General features: G+C 51.4%; 1 protein-coding gene and 1 gene segment (V, D, J or C); both read left to right on the top strand.

The window, feature by feature from the left end:
* The window catches only part of LOC128140681 (T cell receptor alpha chain MC.7.G5-like), a 191724-nt gene that overhangs the window by 70666 nt on the left and 104666 nt on the right, over positions 1-16392 (top strand). The gene's annotated exons all lie outside the window — the stretch shown is intronic.
* Positions 10171-11493, top strand: LOC128140691 (Ig heavy chain V region C3-like). The segment is given in 2 exon segments: positions 10171-10394; positions 10745-11493. Coding segments are annotated over 2 exon segments (399 nt in total).

Genomic DNA, 16392 nt, shown 5'->3' with positions numbered 1-16392 from the left:
TTCGACTAGCTAGCTAATGAACCGGTGTAACAGTTACCCAGCACCTGGAGCTGTAGTAAAGATAAGAACATGCATCAGGGCAGACACCACATGGGTGGCAACTCCAGGCTCTTCCACTGTGATTTGCCAGCTCAGTTCCTCCTGCAGCAGGGAAGTGTGGAGCACAGCGCACTGCAGAAACTCCCGAGCTGTGTGCAACCCAATACAAGCCTGTGGCCTCACAGGTCAACCTATTACGTGGATCACCAAGTCGTCCCTAGAAAACAGTCTTCTGGTTGTGACCACTACGGTCAAGCAAAGCACTTGAGCTTTGGCCAGTGGGTTTCCCATTTCCATTGTTTCACTTGTTTGGGATTTGTGTGGTGGGTTTTGGTAGCAGGTGTAGAAGATTTTAGAAAATTTAGGAGTATAAGACTGTCAAAAATTAATATAGAATGGGTTAAGGTTATTAATGGCAACAGAGCTGCTCAACAGGCCATGAACAGCGTTCTCAGCCTGGCCCCCTGTATAGCACCAATCCGGGACAGGATTAAAACCCAGTCAAGCTCATCAGTAGGGACAGATCAAACAAAAGATGAAAAATCAGCAAGATTCATGTGCGTAGCTGGGGAGCGATTAAAGTATGTAGAACTTACAAAGATAACTGTGAAATAGTTAATGGAACAACCAGAGAGGTTTTTTCAGAATTGTGTAGGTACGAGACTTCAAAGTAAAGGGGATGAGAAGATGACTGACCCAAGACGGACTTCGAAACCCACAGAATGATTACCGGATGGAACAAAAGAGGAATGGATGAGATAAGATGATGATGAATAGTAATGACATGGGAACCAAGATCAATGACGTGCGGAAAACAGGCTCCACAATCAGTGAGATTGTAAAGTAGGTATGTTCATTCAGCGCTGGGCCGCACGGGGGGTAGTCCCACCAAAGTCGTGCGCGCCGCACTCGGCAGTTTGTCTCAAGTTTATACAGTCAAGTGTTACATATTCACAATGCGCCTATACATATGCATGACCTATCCCCGCTCCCTATTAAAATTAGCTCCGAGAGGTCATTTCCATAGTCTCCTCTCAACTGCGCTTGCGCAGTGCCTCTTTATGGTGGTCGTCTGGTGGTCGCAGAGATGAAGATAGATGACTCCTCTTCGTCACCGCTAGTAACCTTTTTTCTTGCGCAGGCTCAGTGATTTCTTGGTATTCACCCAAGCCGCAAGACCGGTCTTAGCTGGCTCTTGGGGCCTGCTCCTGCTTCTTATCAGGAGCTGTCTTTACCTCATTGGCTGGTCCTTGGGACCAGCTCTTCTTATCAAAGACTGTCTTTGCCTCAGCTAATTTCAACAATGTAAACGCTAAACATCATCCTTCATCCCCCCTTATTATGTCTACTGAGATTCTTTTGACTCCCCTTGTCTCAGTCCCCCCTTTTCTAGAAAATAGTAAATTCTTTTACTATATCTAATCCTAGTACTTCTAATACATTGTTTCCCTATCTAGCATCCTCTCAATGTATTTGTTGGTCTCCAGTTTTCGTCGTAATTGATTCTTTTTCCATTCACTGTAAGAGTCTCCCCAAATATTATCAGTAATATTTAAGCAACGGCCAGTAATTAAGACCTCTTTAGGGTCAGGTACCTCCAGATCAAAGCTGGGTCCCCGCTGGGTATTTCCCTTTCCATAAAGGCATAATCCATTCCTGTCTGGCCTGTCTTTAATAAGAGATGTCCAATTTGTGGTTGGGACTCCTAAAAAGGGGAGTTCCATGTTCCCCTGTGGAAGGGGATTACATACCCAACAGTCTGATAAATTTAGTACTTTCGAGATACTCTCTGTCATATTTAAATAAGTATTTCGATCCCAAGCCTGCCCCTTAGGCAAGGTCCAACTCAGGAGCATGACAATCAATGTCTTACAAATTTGAGCTTCAAAGGTCCCTTTTCTTGTGAAGTCCATTGTCCTTTGGGTGCCTTCTTCACCCTAGTGTGATGGATCCAAGCGTTCTGTTCCTTGATCCTAATCGCGGTGAAGGAGGTAAGTAATACTTGAAATGGTCCTTCCCACTGCGGCTCCAGAGTTTTTTCTGTAAGAGACTTTGTATACACATAATGTCCTGGTTGTATATTATGTACAGGCCCATCCAAACCTCTGCCTCGAGTCCCTACCACATGCTTCCTGATTTTATTAAGTTGTTTACCTAATGCTACCATGTAAGAAGTCATAATTTCATCCCCCGCTTGTACAGACACCCCTCTCTGTATCCCATAGGGTTGTCCATACAGAATTTCAAAGGGGCTCAGTCCTTCTTTCGCCCTTGGTCTTGTTCGTATACACAGAAGGGCTAAAGGGAGAGACTGAGGCCATGTCAAATTTGCTTCTTGTCCTAATTTCACAATTTGCTGTTTGATTAAGTGGTTCATTTTTTCTACTTGACCACTCGACTGGGGGTGATATGGAGTATGAAGCTGCCAATCTATACCCAAATGGTGGCTAATTTGTTGTACTATTTTTGAGACAAAATGTGGTCCTCTGTCAGAGGATATGGTTGCTGGAACCCCAAAACGTGGTATTATCTCTTGCACCAATATTTTAGTTACCTCCTGAGCTTTAGCCGTTCTTGCTGGGAATGCTTCTGGCCAACCTGAAAAGGTATCAGTTAATACCAATAAATATCGATACCCCCCTTTTCTTGGAAGTTCTGTAAAATCAATTTGCCATTGTTGTCCAGGCCCATTGCCTTTTCCAATCTGGCCCATTTCCGGCTTGGGGGTATTCTTAGGATTAGTCTGGAGGCAAAGATCACACTGTTGAGTCACCTGTCTCACCATGGTGTATAAATTTCTAGCCACAATTTCTCTTACCAAATGATTATACAGAGCCTCTGTTCCCCAATGTCTTTTCCTATGTTCCTCCCGTATCAAATGCCATAATAAGCAAGAGGGAACGATTAGCTTTCCTTGTGGCGTATGAGCCCACCCTTCTTCATTATATGACCCTTCTAAATCTGTAATGAGCTTCTGATCTTCCTTGGTGTATTCTGGCTTACCTTCTAGGGAAATCTGCCTATCAGGTATTAAGGCCCCTTCTGTTTTTACCTTTGTTTTGGCCACTTGTTTTGCGCCTCTGTCCACCAGCTCATTCCCTCTTTCCAAATCTGAGCTCACTTTCTGGTGTGCCTTAATATGCATAATTGCTACTTTCTTAGGGAGCTGGACAGCTTCCAGTAACTTCAGAACTTCTTCTGCGTGTTTGATATTTTTCCCTTGAGAACTCAATAGTCCTCTCTCCTTCCAAATTGCTCCATGTGCATATACAACTCCAAAGGCATATTTTGAGTCTGTATAAATGTTCACAACTTTGCCCTGGGCCAACTCCAGGGCGCAGGTTAGAGCAATTATTTCTGCCTTCTGTGCGGAGGTGTTCATAGGCAAAGCCCCTGATTCTATTACCTCTTGGCTGGTGGTGACAGCGTATCCCGCATGTCGATTACCATTTAGGACATAACTGCTTCCGTCTGTGAACCAAGTTTCCCCGTTTTCCATGGGGCTGTCTTTCAGGTCCGGGCGACTGGCGTATGTTGCTTCGATGGTTTCCAAACAGTCATGATGTACCGGTTCTCCTGTGTTCCCGCTGAGAAAAGAAGCTGGGTTGACAATGTTAGTGACTACAATCTCCACATCATCCTGCTCTACCAGTATAGCTTGATACCTCAGGAATCTTTGCGGAGAAAGCCAATGTCCACCTTTCGCTTCCAGTACTGCTGATACTGTGTGAGACACCAAAACAGTCATTTTCTGGCCCAGAGTAAACTTTCGGGCTTCCTGTATATTCAGTAGCACAGCCGCAACTGCCCGCAGGCATCCAGGCCAACCTTTTGCAGTCGTGTCTAACTGCTTAGAAAGGTAGGAAACTGCCCGTCGATACGGACCCAGGTTTTGTGCTAATATTCTGAGGGCAATGCCCTGCTTCTCGTGGGAGTAAAGAAGAAACGGCTTACTCACATCTGGGAGTCCTAAGGCCGGGGCCGACATCAAAGCCTCTTTCAGTAGCTCAAAGGCTCGTTCGGTCTCCTTGTTCCACTCAAGGTGTTTCTGCTCCGTGGCTGTCAACGCGTACAGTGGTTTAACAAGCAATCCATAATTATAGATCCACAATCGGCACCACCCTGTCATTCCCAGAAAAGTCCGTAACTCTTTTACTGTCTGAGGTCTCCGAGTTTGGCATATTGCCTCTTTACGGGCCTGTCCCAAAGTTCTTTGTCCTGCACTAATTTCATAGCCCAAATAATTCACTTTGCGTTGCATTACCTGTGCCTTTTTCTTGGATAGCCGGTACCCCTGGAGTCCCAGGAAATTCAACAGACTCACTGTCCATGTCATACAATCTTTCTCTGTTTTGGTGGCGATCAGGATATCATCCACATACTGCAACAGCTTCCCCTCCTCAGACGGGGCTTCCCAGGATTCTAAGTCTTTCGCAAGCTGATTGCCAAAAATGGTAGGACTATTCTTAAATCCTTGTGGCAACACCGTCCAAGTGAGCTGGGTCTTTCGACCACTCTTGGGGTTTTCCCATTCAAATGCAAATAATTTTCGGCTGGCTTCATGGAGAGGGAGGCAAAAGAAAGCATCCTTCAAATCTAAAACAGTAAACCAAGTCAATTCAGGTGTTAATACGGTCAACAGGGTATATGGATTCGCCACTACTGGGTAAAGATCTTCAGTTATCTTATTCACCGCCCGCAAGTCTTGGACCACCCGATATGACCCATCGGGCTTCCGAACAGGTAATATAGGGGTATTGAATTCAGACTCACACTCTTTTAATAATCCCAACTGCAAAAATTTTTCTATCACTGGCCGGATTCCTTCTCTATCTTCCTTCTTTAGGGGATATTGTTTAATTCTTACCGGCTTTTGGCCTTCCTTGATCCTAACTTCAACAGGTGGAGCACTTTTCGCTCTTCCAGGTGCATCGGTAGCCCATACCCCCGGGTACACTTGGTTTAAGATGTCCTCGTTAATGCTTCCTTCTAGGTTAAGACTGGTTAAGGTTAGGCTCAATATTTGAATATATTGCTGATCTTTTACCTCCAGAGTAATTTCTCCCTTTTTTGAACACAATTTTTGCTCCCAATTGTTCCAACAAGTCCCTTCCCAAAAGTGCCTTTGGGGAGTTGGGCATATATAAAAATTTATGAATGCCCCACTGTTTTCCTAATTTATATTCTAAAGGTTTACAAAAATATGCCTTTTCACTTTGGCCAGTCGCTCCTTTCACCATGACATAATCATCTCCCAGGGGCATCAAAGCTTGATTCAGAACCAAGTATGTTGCTCCTGTATCTACCAAAAATTCTACCTCTTGTTGTGTTTTCCCTAGCTTAATTATAACCAGTGGATCCGCTAGGGTAGATTCCCCAGGTTCCCGTCAATCTCCCTTCACATGGGCTACCGTTCCTCCTGTTTGAGCCCTCTGATCCTCCTTGTTCCTTGGGCATTCCTTTTTCCAATGACCGAATTTCTTACACAAAGCGCATTGATCCTTGCCCAGTCGGGGCAAGTCTCGTCTAGGCCCTCTTCCTCTTTCTTCCTGGATAACAGCCATTAATTTCCTTTGCCCCTGCCTATATCCTTCCTCTCTGTTACTAAATACTCTCCATGCTTCATCCAACAATATTTCTAAATTCCTACTCTCTGTAGGCCGTAATTTCTGAAGTTTGCGCCTTATATCCCTTGTAGATTGCCCCCAAAACAGGGAGACTAATTGTTGTATTCCTACCTCTGACCCAGGATCCAGCGGTGTGCTGCGGCGCATTACATCCCTCAATCGATCCAGGAATTCGGATGGAGACTTGGAAGGACTCTGTTTGACTGCATATAAAGCTGACCAATTTATAGTTTTAGGGATTGCTCTCTCTATTCCTTTTGTAATCCATTCCTGATACCCCTGCAATCTTTCCATATGTGCAGATCTATTAACATCCCACTTTGGGTCTTGGAGAGGGAAATATTCCTTAATGTCCCCTCCTGTAATCTTATAATGATCTTCAGCAAGGTTCCCTGCTGTTTTTAAAATCAGCTGTTTCTCTGTCTCCGTCATATATTCCAATAATAGCTGTATATCCTTCCAGTCGGGGTTATGCTGTTTTACAATAAATTGGAAATGCTTAGTTACACCTATCGGATCTCTCCTATAATCTTTTGCAACCTTTTTCCATTCCCCTAGGTCAGCAGTAGAAAAGGGTGCTTTGATTAACATCGTCCCACCATCCGGCCCCACCGCCTCTCGGAGAGGTGCTTGTAAAGCTGTTGAGGTAGTTTTCTTCCTAGTACGGGAAGATACAGGGCTGCTCGGGGGGGTTGGAGTTCTATCCGAGTCTGCATCCTGTTCCTGTGGTCGAGGGGGAGGCTTAAACAAATCAGTTAGATCTTGTTCTGGTGCCTGATGGATTTTATTTGTCTTTGTACATCTTTGTCCAATACTACATGCAGAACAACACCGCCTCAGTTTACCTCTAAACTCCTTGTTGTTCTCTCGCTCAAGTGCAAGCACCATGGGGTCCTGTGGGGGTACCATTCCACAGTCCCTTTGCCACTCCGGATGATTTTGGAGGGTGAAAAACATGTCTGCATACGAAACCTCATCCCATTTTCCTTCTCTCCTTAAAAACAGCATTAGTTGTAATAAAGTATTATAATCTATTGACCCATTAAGTGGCCACTTAGCATCACCTTCTAACTTATACAACGGCCACCACTGATTGCAGTATTTAATAAGGTTCTTTTTACTTTCCGTACCTCCGGTCCCAACAATATCTTTCCAGTGGGCAATTACACAACCCAGAGGACTCTTCCTCAATACTCCTCCTTGATTGTTTCCCATTTTAATACTCTTCCTAATAATTCTTAAGTTTGATTTTGGCTTCTCCTTTTAATAAGCTTCCATGCAAATCGTTCCTTACACTTCTTTATAGTCTTCCCTCAGTTTCCCTCCCACACGTCCCAAATTTCTGGAATTAAATTTTCCTTTACACACCAATCTCACTATTTCACTTAGTGAACTCTTTCCCAATCATAAAAGTGTGGAATTTGGGGAAAACACTCAAGGCAGTCTGGTTTCCGTCTGCCACAGTACCACCTTCTCCCACAAGATTTACACTTCAACAAAAGCCAGGCCGGGTGCTAATTACTATATAGTCCAGTTACAAGCCCACATACAAAGCAGGGAATCACCCCTATTAATACGTAAAGACATTCACACAAACATACATACACCTATAAATTTCAACATATCATTTCCACACACTCACACAAAATCTTTAACATAAACTTCCAAACATTCACATCATACAATCATCGCTCCAGTTGACAACCTTCCAGCAGCTGCAAAAGTAAACCAAGCGCAATTGCAAGGGGGTCCTCTTACCCCATAAACCAAGCGCAACTGCGAGGGGGTGCGCCTACCCTTCTCCTGCCTCTTATATACCAGTCATCGACAGGTCCGTCCTGGCTGCCGATACCGGGATACAGCAGTCACCCCGGATTTGCTCGATCTACCCCCAAGATCGTTAGCGGCCGCTCTATCGGTCAGCAAATCCCCCCTTACCATACAGGGTACCCTCCTCCCATACGGGGACTACACTGCACGCCAGACGTCTCTGCGCGATTTACCAGCTGCCCCGGCCTGTACTTTTACAGGCTACCTTTGTAAACATACCGTTTAGTCCGCGGCTTCAGGAGGTTGTTGTCTGCTCCCGCGGTGAGCGGCTGGCAGCGGAGGCTCCTCCGAGGAAAGTGCTCGGGGCGCGCCGAGGGGCGTCCGCTCCGCAGTCGGTCCCGCAGCCGAGCAGAGACTCTCCTGGCTGGCTCGCCAAACTGACGTGCGGAAAACAGACTCCACGATCAGTGAGATTGTAAAGTAGGTATGTTCATTCAGCGCTGGGCCGCACGGGGGGTAGTCCCACCAAAGTCGTGCGCGCCGCACTCGGCAGTTTGTCTCAAGTTTATACAGTCAAGTGTTACATATTCACAATACGCCTATACATATGCATGACCTATCCCCGCTCCCTATTAAAATTAGCTCCGAGAGGTCATTTCCATAGTCTCCTCTCAACTGCGCTTGCGCAGTGCCTCTTTATGGTGGTCATCTGGTGGTCGCAGAGATGAAGATAGATGACTCCTCTTCGTCACCGCTAGTAACCTTTTTTCTTGCGCAGGCTCAGTGATTTCTTGGTATTCACCCAAGCCGCAAGACCGGTCTTAGCTGGCTCTTGGGGCCTGCTCCTGCTTCTTATCAGGAGCTGTCTTTACCTCATTGGCTGGTCCTTGGGACTAGCTCTTCTTATCAAAGACTGTCTTAGCCTCAGCTAATTTCAACAATGTAAACGCTAAACATCATCCTTCATCCCCCCTTATTATGTCTACTGAGATTCTTTTGACTCCCCTTGTCTCAATCAACTGGAAAATTACAAAGGCTTTGGACTGGGATAGTGGGTGATAAAAAGATATATAAGACTGAGAAATTTTTGGAAGGTTGCCATTCACTGCGGTGGTGGCCCAACTCTGAGTAGTTAATAAAGCAAATCTTGAGAAACCCATGACTGAGAATTCTGTTGGAAGGCCCTGCAGGGGTGGCTCCTGTGAGAAGCTGCTACAAGCTTCCCCAGCTCCAAGTCGGACCTGCCGCTGGCCAATCAGCGACAGTGGTAGCACCTCTGGGATAACATATTTAAGAAGGGGATCCTGCAGTGTAGAGGGGAGATTACAATGTGAGAGAAACGCCTATGCAGACACCGAGGTCAGTAAAGGAGGGAGAGGAGGTGCGCAGGAGGATGTGATGGCCCTGCAGCCTGTGGTGAGATGGCAGGCAGTTCCCCTGCAGCCCAGGGAGGTGAGCGGGGGAGCAGATGCCCACTTGGAGCCCGCAGAGGATCCCACGCCAGAGCAGTTGCGTGCCCCTAAAGATGGCTGGGACTCCGTGGGAAAGCCCGTGCTGGAGCAGCCTGTGCCTGAAGATCTGCAGCCCATGGAAAGGACCCATGGTGGAGAAGTTTGTGAAGGACTGCAGCCCATGGGAGGGACCCCATGCTGGAGCAGGGGAAGAGTGAGGAGTCCTCCCACTGAGGAGGAAGAAGCAGCAGAAACAAGGTGTGATGAACTGATCCCAACCCCCATTCCCCATCCCCCTTTGCTGTTGGCAAAATCTTCCTGGGCCCAGCAGAGTGCACTGCATAAGCACTAGGGCAAAGAGCAAAAGCAAAATGCAGCCACTAAGAAGCACTAGACTGTAAAATGAAGCAAAGCAGGTGAGGCCTGCGGCAAGCAGAGGAGCCTGCCAGTTCATAGGGAAACAGCTTGAGAGCTATAACTTCGGTCCAGCACACTGCACTCAAACCTGTTGTTCTGTGAAAAAACTCGTGTCCCGTGTTGGGCACCAAAAGGGACTGCTGAGGGTAAACCCCGGTAGGCAGCTGAGCCGCACACAGCTTCTCTCTCACAGCCCCCTCAGCAGGATGGGGTAAAGAATCAGAGGGCAGAAGGAAGAGAACACGTGGGTTGAGAGAAAGACAGTTTAGCTGCAAATATTTCTTCACTAGTGAGTCCTGCAAAGGCCTAAGAGACATTAAAACTTTTGCTTACCCAGCGTGCTGTGAGGAGCGGCAGTGGTGAAGCTGGGGTTCGTACAAAGGGAGCTGGGGTTCGCACAAAGGGATCCCCCTTGCTCTGGCCATGACAGCCTTGAGGGGATTAGTTGCAGTAGTGGGGCAGGCTTTCTTCGGGCTAGATGAGTGCAGGAGGGAGTTCAGATTGGACATTAGGAAACAGTTCTTTACTGAGAGGGTGGTCAGTCACTGGAACAGGCTCCCAAGGGAAGCGGCGCCTCTTGGCGGGGCTTGGCTGCCCGGGGCACGGGGAGCGTCCTGCGAGGGGACGCTGCGGGCCGGCAGCCCGTGGCTCGCCGAGGCGCCGACCGCCTTCGGCAGGGCTCGGCCGGGCGACGAGCCGGGACAGCGCCGGAGCCGCGCTGGGAGCCAAGGGGCAGGAGCCTTCGTCTCCCGGGGCGCCGCGCTCCTCCTGTGCCGCCGCCCCTGCCCCGCGGCCCTCCCCGCGCCGCCCCTTCTCCTGCCGCGAAGGGGCCGCGGCCCCGGGGGGCCGGGCCGGGCCGGGGCGGGTCTGTTGGGGGCGGGCAGAGGCGTCGGCGCTGCCCCGGCGAGGGGCCGAGCCGGCGGGGCGCGCAGAAGCCGGCCCGAGCCCGGGCCCGAGCGCGGCTCCGCTCGGCTCCTCTGCGGCTCCCGCCGGGCCCTTCAGCCCCGGCCGGCCCCGGCGCGGCAGGGCACGATGGCGCCCGGGCTGGGGCCGTGGCTCCTGGCCTTGTCCTTGGCCGCGGGGCCGGCAGGTGAGAGCCGGGCGGGGCGGGCAGCGAGCCCGGGGCTGGGCCCGGGGCTGGGGCTGCCCGCGGCCGCGGCTGCTCCGGCGCCGGGCGCGCTGTCGCCTGGCGCTGGCCTTCCTTAGCGGGGAAGCGGGGAAGCGGGGAAGCGGGGAGCGGGTGGCGTGGGCGGGCGGGGGAGAGGGCGAGGGCGGGCGGGGGAGAGGGCGAGGGAGGCTTTCGGGCGGCGGGTCGGGGCGCAAGTGTCGGGAGCAGGCGCGGCTCAGCCCCGGGCCGGCTGGGGCTGTGCCGGGGCGGCGGGTGAACGTCCTCGGGCCGTGGGCGCGCCCTGCCCGGCTGCCTGCGCTCTCCGTCCGCAGGGCTGTGGGCGCAGCTGAGGCTGGTGGAGGACGGCGGAGGGCTGCGAGCGCCCGGGGACACCGTGCGCCTCTCCTGCCGCGGATCCGGCTTCGACTTCGGGCGTTACAGAATTATGTGGTACCGTCAGGCAGCCGGCGGCAGTCTCGAGTGGGTGTCCTACATCAGCTCGGGTTCGGGTTCTACGAAGCAGTACGGGGCAGGAGTGCAGGGTCGAGCCACTGCCTCCCGGGACAATTCCCAGTCCGAGTCGATTCTGTCCCTGCGGGACCTGCAGCCCCGGGACTCTGCCCGCTACTTCTGCGCTGTTCGCACAGGGACAGGAAATCCAGCTGAGCTTTAACACAAACCTGCTGGGGCCCGGCCCAGGGTGCACAATATTTGGAGCCAGCGAGTGCTGAGGTGGCTCAGGGTCGTTCCCAGGAAGAGATTGTCTATCAGTGCACACTGCAGGTGGTCCTGGCTTTTGGGAAGAGCTCCTTTCCCAGCACTGCCAATTTCCGTCTCCTGAGTCCCAAATGCAGTGTTTTATTCTGAGAAGGTGGTTCAATGTGTTTCCGTCACCCAACCAGGCCGGCTGCTCTGCCTGCCTGCAGCCCCTCTCTGCCCTCCCTTGGCCCCTTCTTCCCTGGGGTACTCAAAGCACTTGGGCTTTGGCAACACCATTGCCTGGCAATGCCATTGCCTGCTTCCATGCACCCTTTTGTGGGCCATTGCCTTGCACCAGTGAGAGTAAAGCAGTCATGGAACAGCCCTGCTTTTGTTTCAGGTGCATTTCAGGGTGATGAGATCCAAGCGATGAAGTCTACAGTGTGGTGGCAAGCAGGGAATACTGGGACCTTACGATGCACTTACAGCTCCAATGCCTCCTATATTTACGTGGCCTGGTATCGGCAGCGTCCCGGTGGACCGCTGCAGTACTTGCTGCAGAGCAAGGGCCGGGGAGGCTCCTACAGCCACACAGCCCCTTTTGCCCGCAAGAGGTTTTTCTGCCAGGCTGACGAGAGCTCCGGGACGCTGATCATCACCGGGCTGGAGCTGGGGGACAGTGCGCTCTGTTACTGCACCCTGCAGGGACCACAGTGAGAGACACTTGGGGCGTGCCTGAGCAACATCAGCTTCCACCCCTCCTGCTCTCCCCTCCTGCACGTTCACGGGAGTCACAGCCCATCTCAGTGCTGAGTCAGTGCCTGTATTCAGAGAGAGAGGGGTGTCATGGTGGCCGGGTGCTGTCAGTGGTCCAGAGAATAGAATAGAATAGAATAGAATAGAATAGAATAGAATAGAATAGAATAGACTATTTCAGTAGGAAGGGACCTGCAACCATCATCTAGTCCAACAGCCTGACCAGTTCAGGGCTGACCAAGTTAAAGCATGTTATTAAGGGCATTGTCCAAATGCCTCTTAAACACTGACAGGCTTGGGGCATCAACCACCTCTCTAGGAAACCTGTGCCAGTGTTTGAGCACCCTCTCGGTAAAGAAATGCTTCCTAATGTCAAGTTAGAGCCTCCCCTGGAACAGCTTTGAACCATTCCTGCGCATCCTATCGCTGGATCCCAGGGAGAAGAGATCAGCACTTCCCTCTCCACTTTCCCTCCTCAGGAAGCTGTAGAGAGCAATGAGGTCAGCCCTCAGCCTCTTTTTCTCCAAACTAGGCAAGCCCAAAGCCTCAGCTGCTCCTCATAGGACATGCCTTCCAGCCCTTATGGGGGGAATCCTGATGTGGGAAAGCTAAGCAGAGCAGATGTGTGGGCAGAGAGGAGCTGGGGAGAGATGAGCAGGAGCCGCTCCGGCCGTGTGTAACACCCTGCGCGTGGTGTCATTGCCCATCCTTGCGAATTGGACAGGGGCAGAGGAGGAGTTGGATGTTTCCACATGGGAACTTAGCACACCCTTCCCAGCCTTTCATGCATTGCATAAATTGAGGAGATGATCCTTCCCCTCTACTCACAGAATCACTTAACGACTGCGTTTGGAAGGGACCTCCAAAGGTCATCTGGCCCAACCCCTCTACTCCAGCAGGGCTACCTGGAGCCGGTTCTGTTGCGCAGGACCATGACCAGACATCTTTGGAATATCTCCAAGCATGGAGACGCCACAAGCTTCCTGAGCAACGTGTGCCAGCGCTTGCTCACTCGCATGCTGAAAAAGGATTGTCTGACGTTCAGAGGGATACCTTGAGATATCGCAGCCTGTTCATCCTTGTCTCCTGGGGTCACAGGTGCCCTTTCTCAGGTGCAGACAAAGGCCTCGGGCCCCACAGTAGGGAAGGTCTCAGAGATACCTGCCGCTTCTCTGGTGTACCCATCATCAACGGCAGCTACACTTGGGACTGGATCTAGCAGACTCGTGGCAGAGACCTGCAGCATATAGTGTTGCAGTATCCATGGTTAAAATCCTGATCCATGGCTCTTTGCAGGGGAACCCCAACAAGGAGGATATGGAGGGTGCCCACCACCAGGACTATACTCCAGCTGTCCATGAGCTTGGGGCATAGGGAACCCAGCATGTCCTACCATGTCGGGACAGCCCCAAGGGGCCCAGGGCACCTTAGGCCACCCTGGCCCTGCATCCCCCTGCTTCTCTTCCTGGCCTCAAGCCTCCAGTTTCAGTGGGCTCCTCTACCCTCTGCAACTGCCTTTTTGCACCCTAGTCCTGGAGGTTCCCTCCCCAAAGGGACATGCTGGAGCACCCATCAAAAGAGAGGAGAGGGAAGGGATGCAGAAAGTCTGTGGAGGGCCAGTGTGGAGTGGGCAATGCTCCCCCAAATGGTGGTAGCAGTCAAGAGGGTGACACTGTGTCAGGGCTCAGTAGGTGTCCCCTGCTGTGGTTGTAGGGGAGCTCTGAGTTCCTGCTGAGTACGGTGAGCACAGAGAAGGGAGTGACCCTGCTCTGCTGAGGAGCCCCAACAGCCTGGTCCCTGCTGAGTCCTGTGCACGTGAGTTTTGGGGATGAGCTGGGGGGCCTGAGCCTACACGTGTACCCCAGAGGTTCAGTGCCACGGACACCCAAGATCTCACATGTCCTTTGCTGCCTTTGCTGCTTGGGTGTTCTGGGAAGGCTTTGATGTGAAGAGGCAGGAGGATAAGTGTCAGCAGGAGGGAGCACATGCCAGAGTAGGGTGCTGGGCCAGAGCTGAGGGAGCAGAGGGGGAGCATATCTGCCTAGGGGTGCCCTGTCCAAGCAGAGTTGGGCTCAGGGGGCTCACATCCAGGAGCAGCATCTCAGCAGCACCAAGGGAAAGGGGCCCCCCAGGGAAGGCAACCTGCCAATCCACAGGGCCAGCTCCAAAGTCCCAGCAGCACTCTCCAATCCTTTTTGAAGAGGAAGATCGAGGGTGGCTCAAAACCAACATGTCACCTTTTACCCACCACAGGTTTTCCTGCCAAATGGGGGCTCTGTTATTGCACCCTGCTGCGTGAGAGACACCTGGGAGTGCACCAACAGCTTCAACTTCTGTTCCTCCAGCCCCATCTCTCGCCTTCACTGTTGCCATAGACCGAGGGTGCGACTAGGAGCGACTAGGACTGACCGTAGTGACAGAGGCACAGACAGGGCAAACATGGGCAGAGCTATTCTGCAGGCAGTGAGAAGCTGGAGAGAGGTGAGACAGAGCAGGCCTGGCCATATGGACTGCCATGCGCATGGGGTTATTTTTCATCCTAGGTAAGTGGAAGGAAGGGGTGATGCCCTCCAGGAACTGAGCATGCCCCTGTGCTCTGCACGGCTCTGTGGAGCTGTGCTGATCGCTTGCAGCCTGACCTGCCTCTGCCTCTCGATGTCGTCAAACATCCCTGCAGAGCACGGTGGGAAGAGGCCTCCTCCTCTTCTAGCTGTGAGTTAGGCACCTCTGTCCAGCCTGTCTCCTCTGCAGTGTGGGGACAAGCAGGGCACCTTCCTGCCCCACCCACATCTTGGGGCCTAATGTTATACACCTGGAGCGGACACACTGCTCATGGGGCACTGCAGCCCATCTTGCAAAGACAAGGTCTTAGGATGGCAGCATAGGGCCCAAGGCCCGCTTGCCTGTGAGAGGTGCTTGTCCATTTTTCCTCGCCTTGTTTATCCATGCAGGCCTCCTGGCATTTTTACCTGACTCCTTGCTCGTTGGGATGTCGGACGGTCTTGAGTTCAGCACTGGTGAGAGTGTGGACTGCTGTGTCCACTCCTGGGCTGCCCAGCAGAGGAAAGACATGGACATAGCACAGCAAATGCAATGAAGGTCCATGAAGATGAGGAAGAGAGCATCTGACACACAAGGGGAGCCTGAGAGAACTGGGGGTTTACTGTCAATGTCACTACTGGAACAGGTAGTGTCCACTCTCAGAGATACTCAAAACTGAACCGGACAACGTTGTGGGCAGCCTACCATGGTGGCTTGACCCAAGATGGCAGCTAAGCCCCAAACAACCGCTCACTTACTCCCTCCACAGTGGGACAGGAGACAGAATCGGAAGGGTAAAAGTGAGAAAATTTGTGTGTTGAGATAACGAGAGTTTAATAAGCAAAGCCAAAGCTGCACACACAAACGATGCAAAATAATAAGCTCATTCTCTGCTTCCCATTGGCAGGCAGATGTTTAGCCATTTCCAGGAAAGCAGGCCTTCATCACGCATAACGGTTACTTGGGAAATGCAAATGTCATATCTCCAAATAACCACATTTCCTCCAGCTGTTATTGCTTCGCATGATGTCATGCGGTATGGAATATCCCTTTGGCCAGTTGTGGTCAGCTGTACAGCTCGTGGGGGAACATGAGAAACAGAGGAGGCAGTGATGCTACATAAGCACTGTTCAGCAATAGCTAAAATATTGGTGTGTTATCATCATGGTTTTGGTCACAAAATATCACAGCTGCCAATACAGGCTGCTAGGAAGAAAATTAACTCTGTCCCTTCTGCACCACTACAGTTACTGAACACCGTTTGACCCTGCTTCAAGCAGGAGGGTTCAACTAGACCTTTTCCAGAGGTCCATTACAGCCTCCACTCTTCTACCATCCTAGGAGCAAAACTGGTGCTTCTTCTGCTCCCCTTTTCTTATGTCGTTTCTGGGGAGCCTGAGAGGACAGCATGAGGCCTGATGGCCAGCCAGAGCTTTTAAGAGACAGCTGTGGAGGCTGGAAAGGCTGTGGGAGTACTCTTGCATCCTTGGGTTTCTGACTGGGGGAACACCTCTAGTCTTTGCCCCTGACCTCATGCGCTGTACCCCCTGCACTCCTCCAGCAGTGGCCTTTGGGTGTGATGAAATTCCCTCCCCTGCCCTCCATTCTGTCCAGGAACCCTGCCTCCAGCAACAAGCTGTGCCCGCAGTAGGCCTCTCAGGCCCCAGGAACCAGCCAGTCAACCACCCAAATGGCGATGCATGTTATTCCCCGTCCTTCCAATGCCGGGCTCTGGGTTTGTGTACGTGGTTGTCCAAACTCATCACATGCGTATGTAGCTGTCTCTGCACCTTTACAGAAGAACAACACACAGTAAGCTCTAACAGAAGACCACACACCTTACATACATGTGGCAGACGCCAGGTATACAGAAACCATAACCATGCTGACTAGCTCTCCTGCCTCCTCTGGGGGCTACTTTTTTACCTGCCCATATTACTTGTGTATCACTTGCATTTTTCTCTCTTGCCTTCCAGCTTTGAAC

Source organism: Harpia harpyja, chromosome 4 (genome assembly GCF_026419915.1).
Source record: "Harpia harpyja isolate bHarHar1 chromosome 4, bHarHar1 primary haplotype, whole genome shotgun sequence".
NCBI lineage: Eukaryota > Metazoa > Chordata > Aves > Accipitriformes > Accipitridae > Harpia > Harpia harpyja.
The sequence above is the reverse complement of the archived record's forward strand: the minus strand, read 5'-3'. Positions and strand labels throughout refer to the sequence as shown.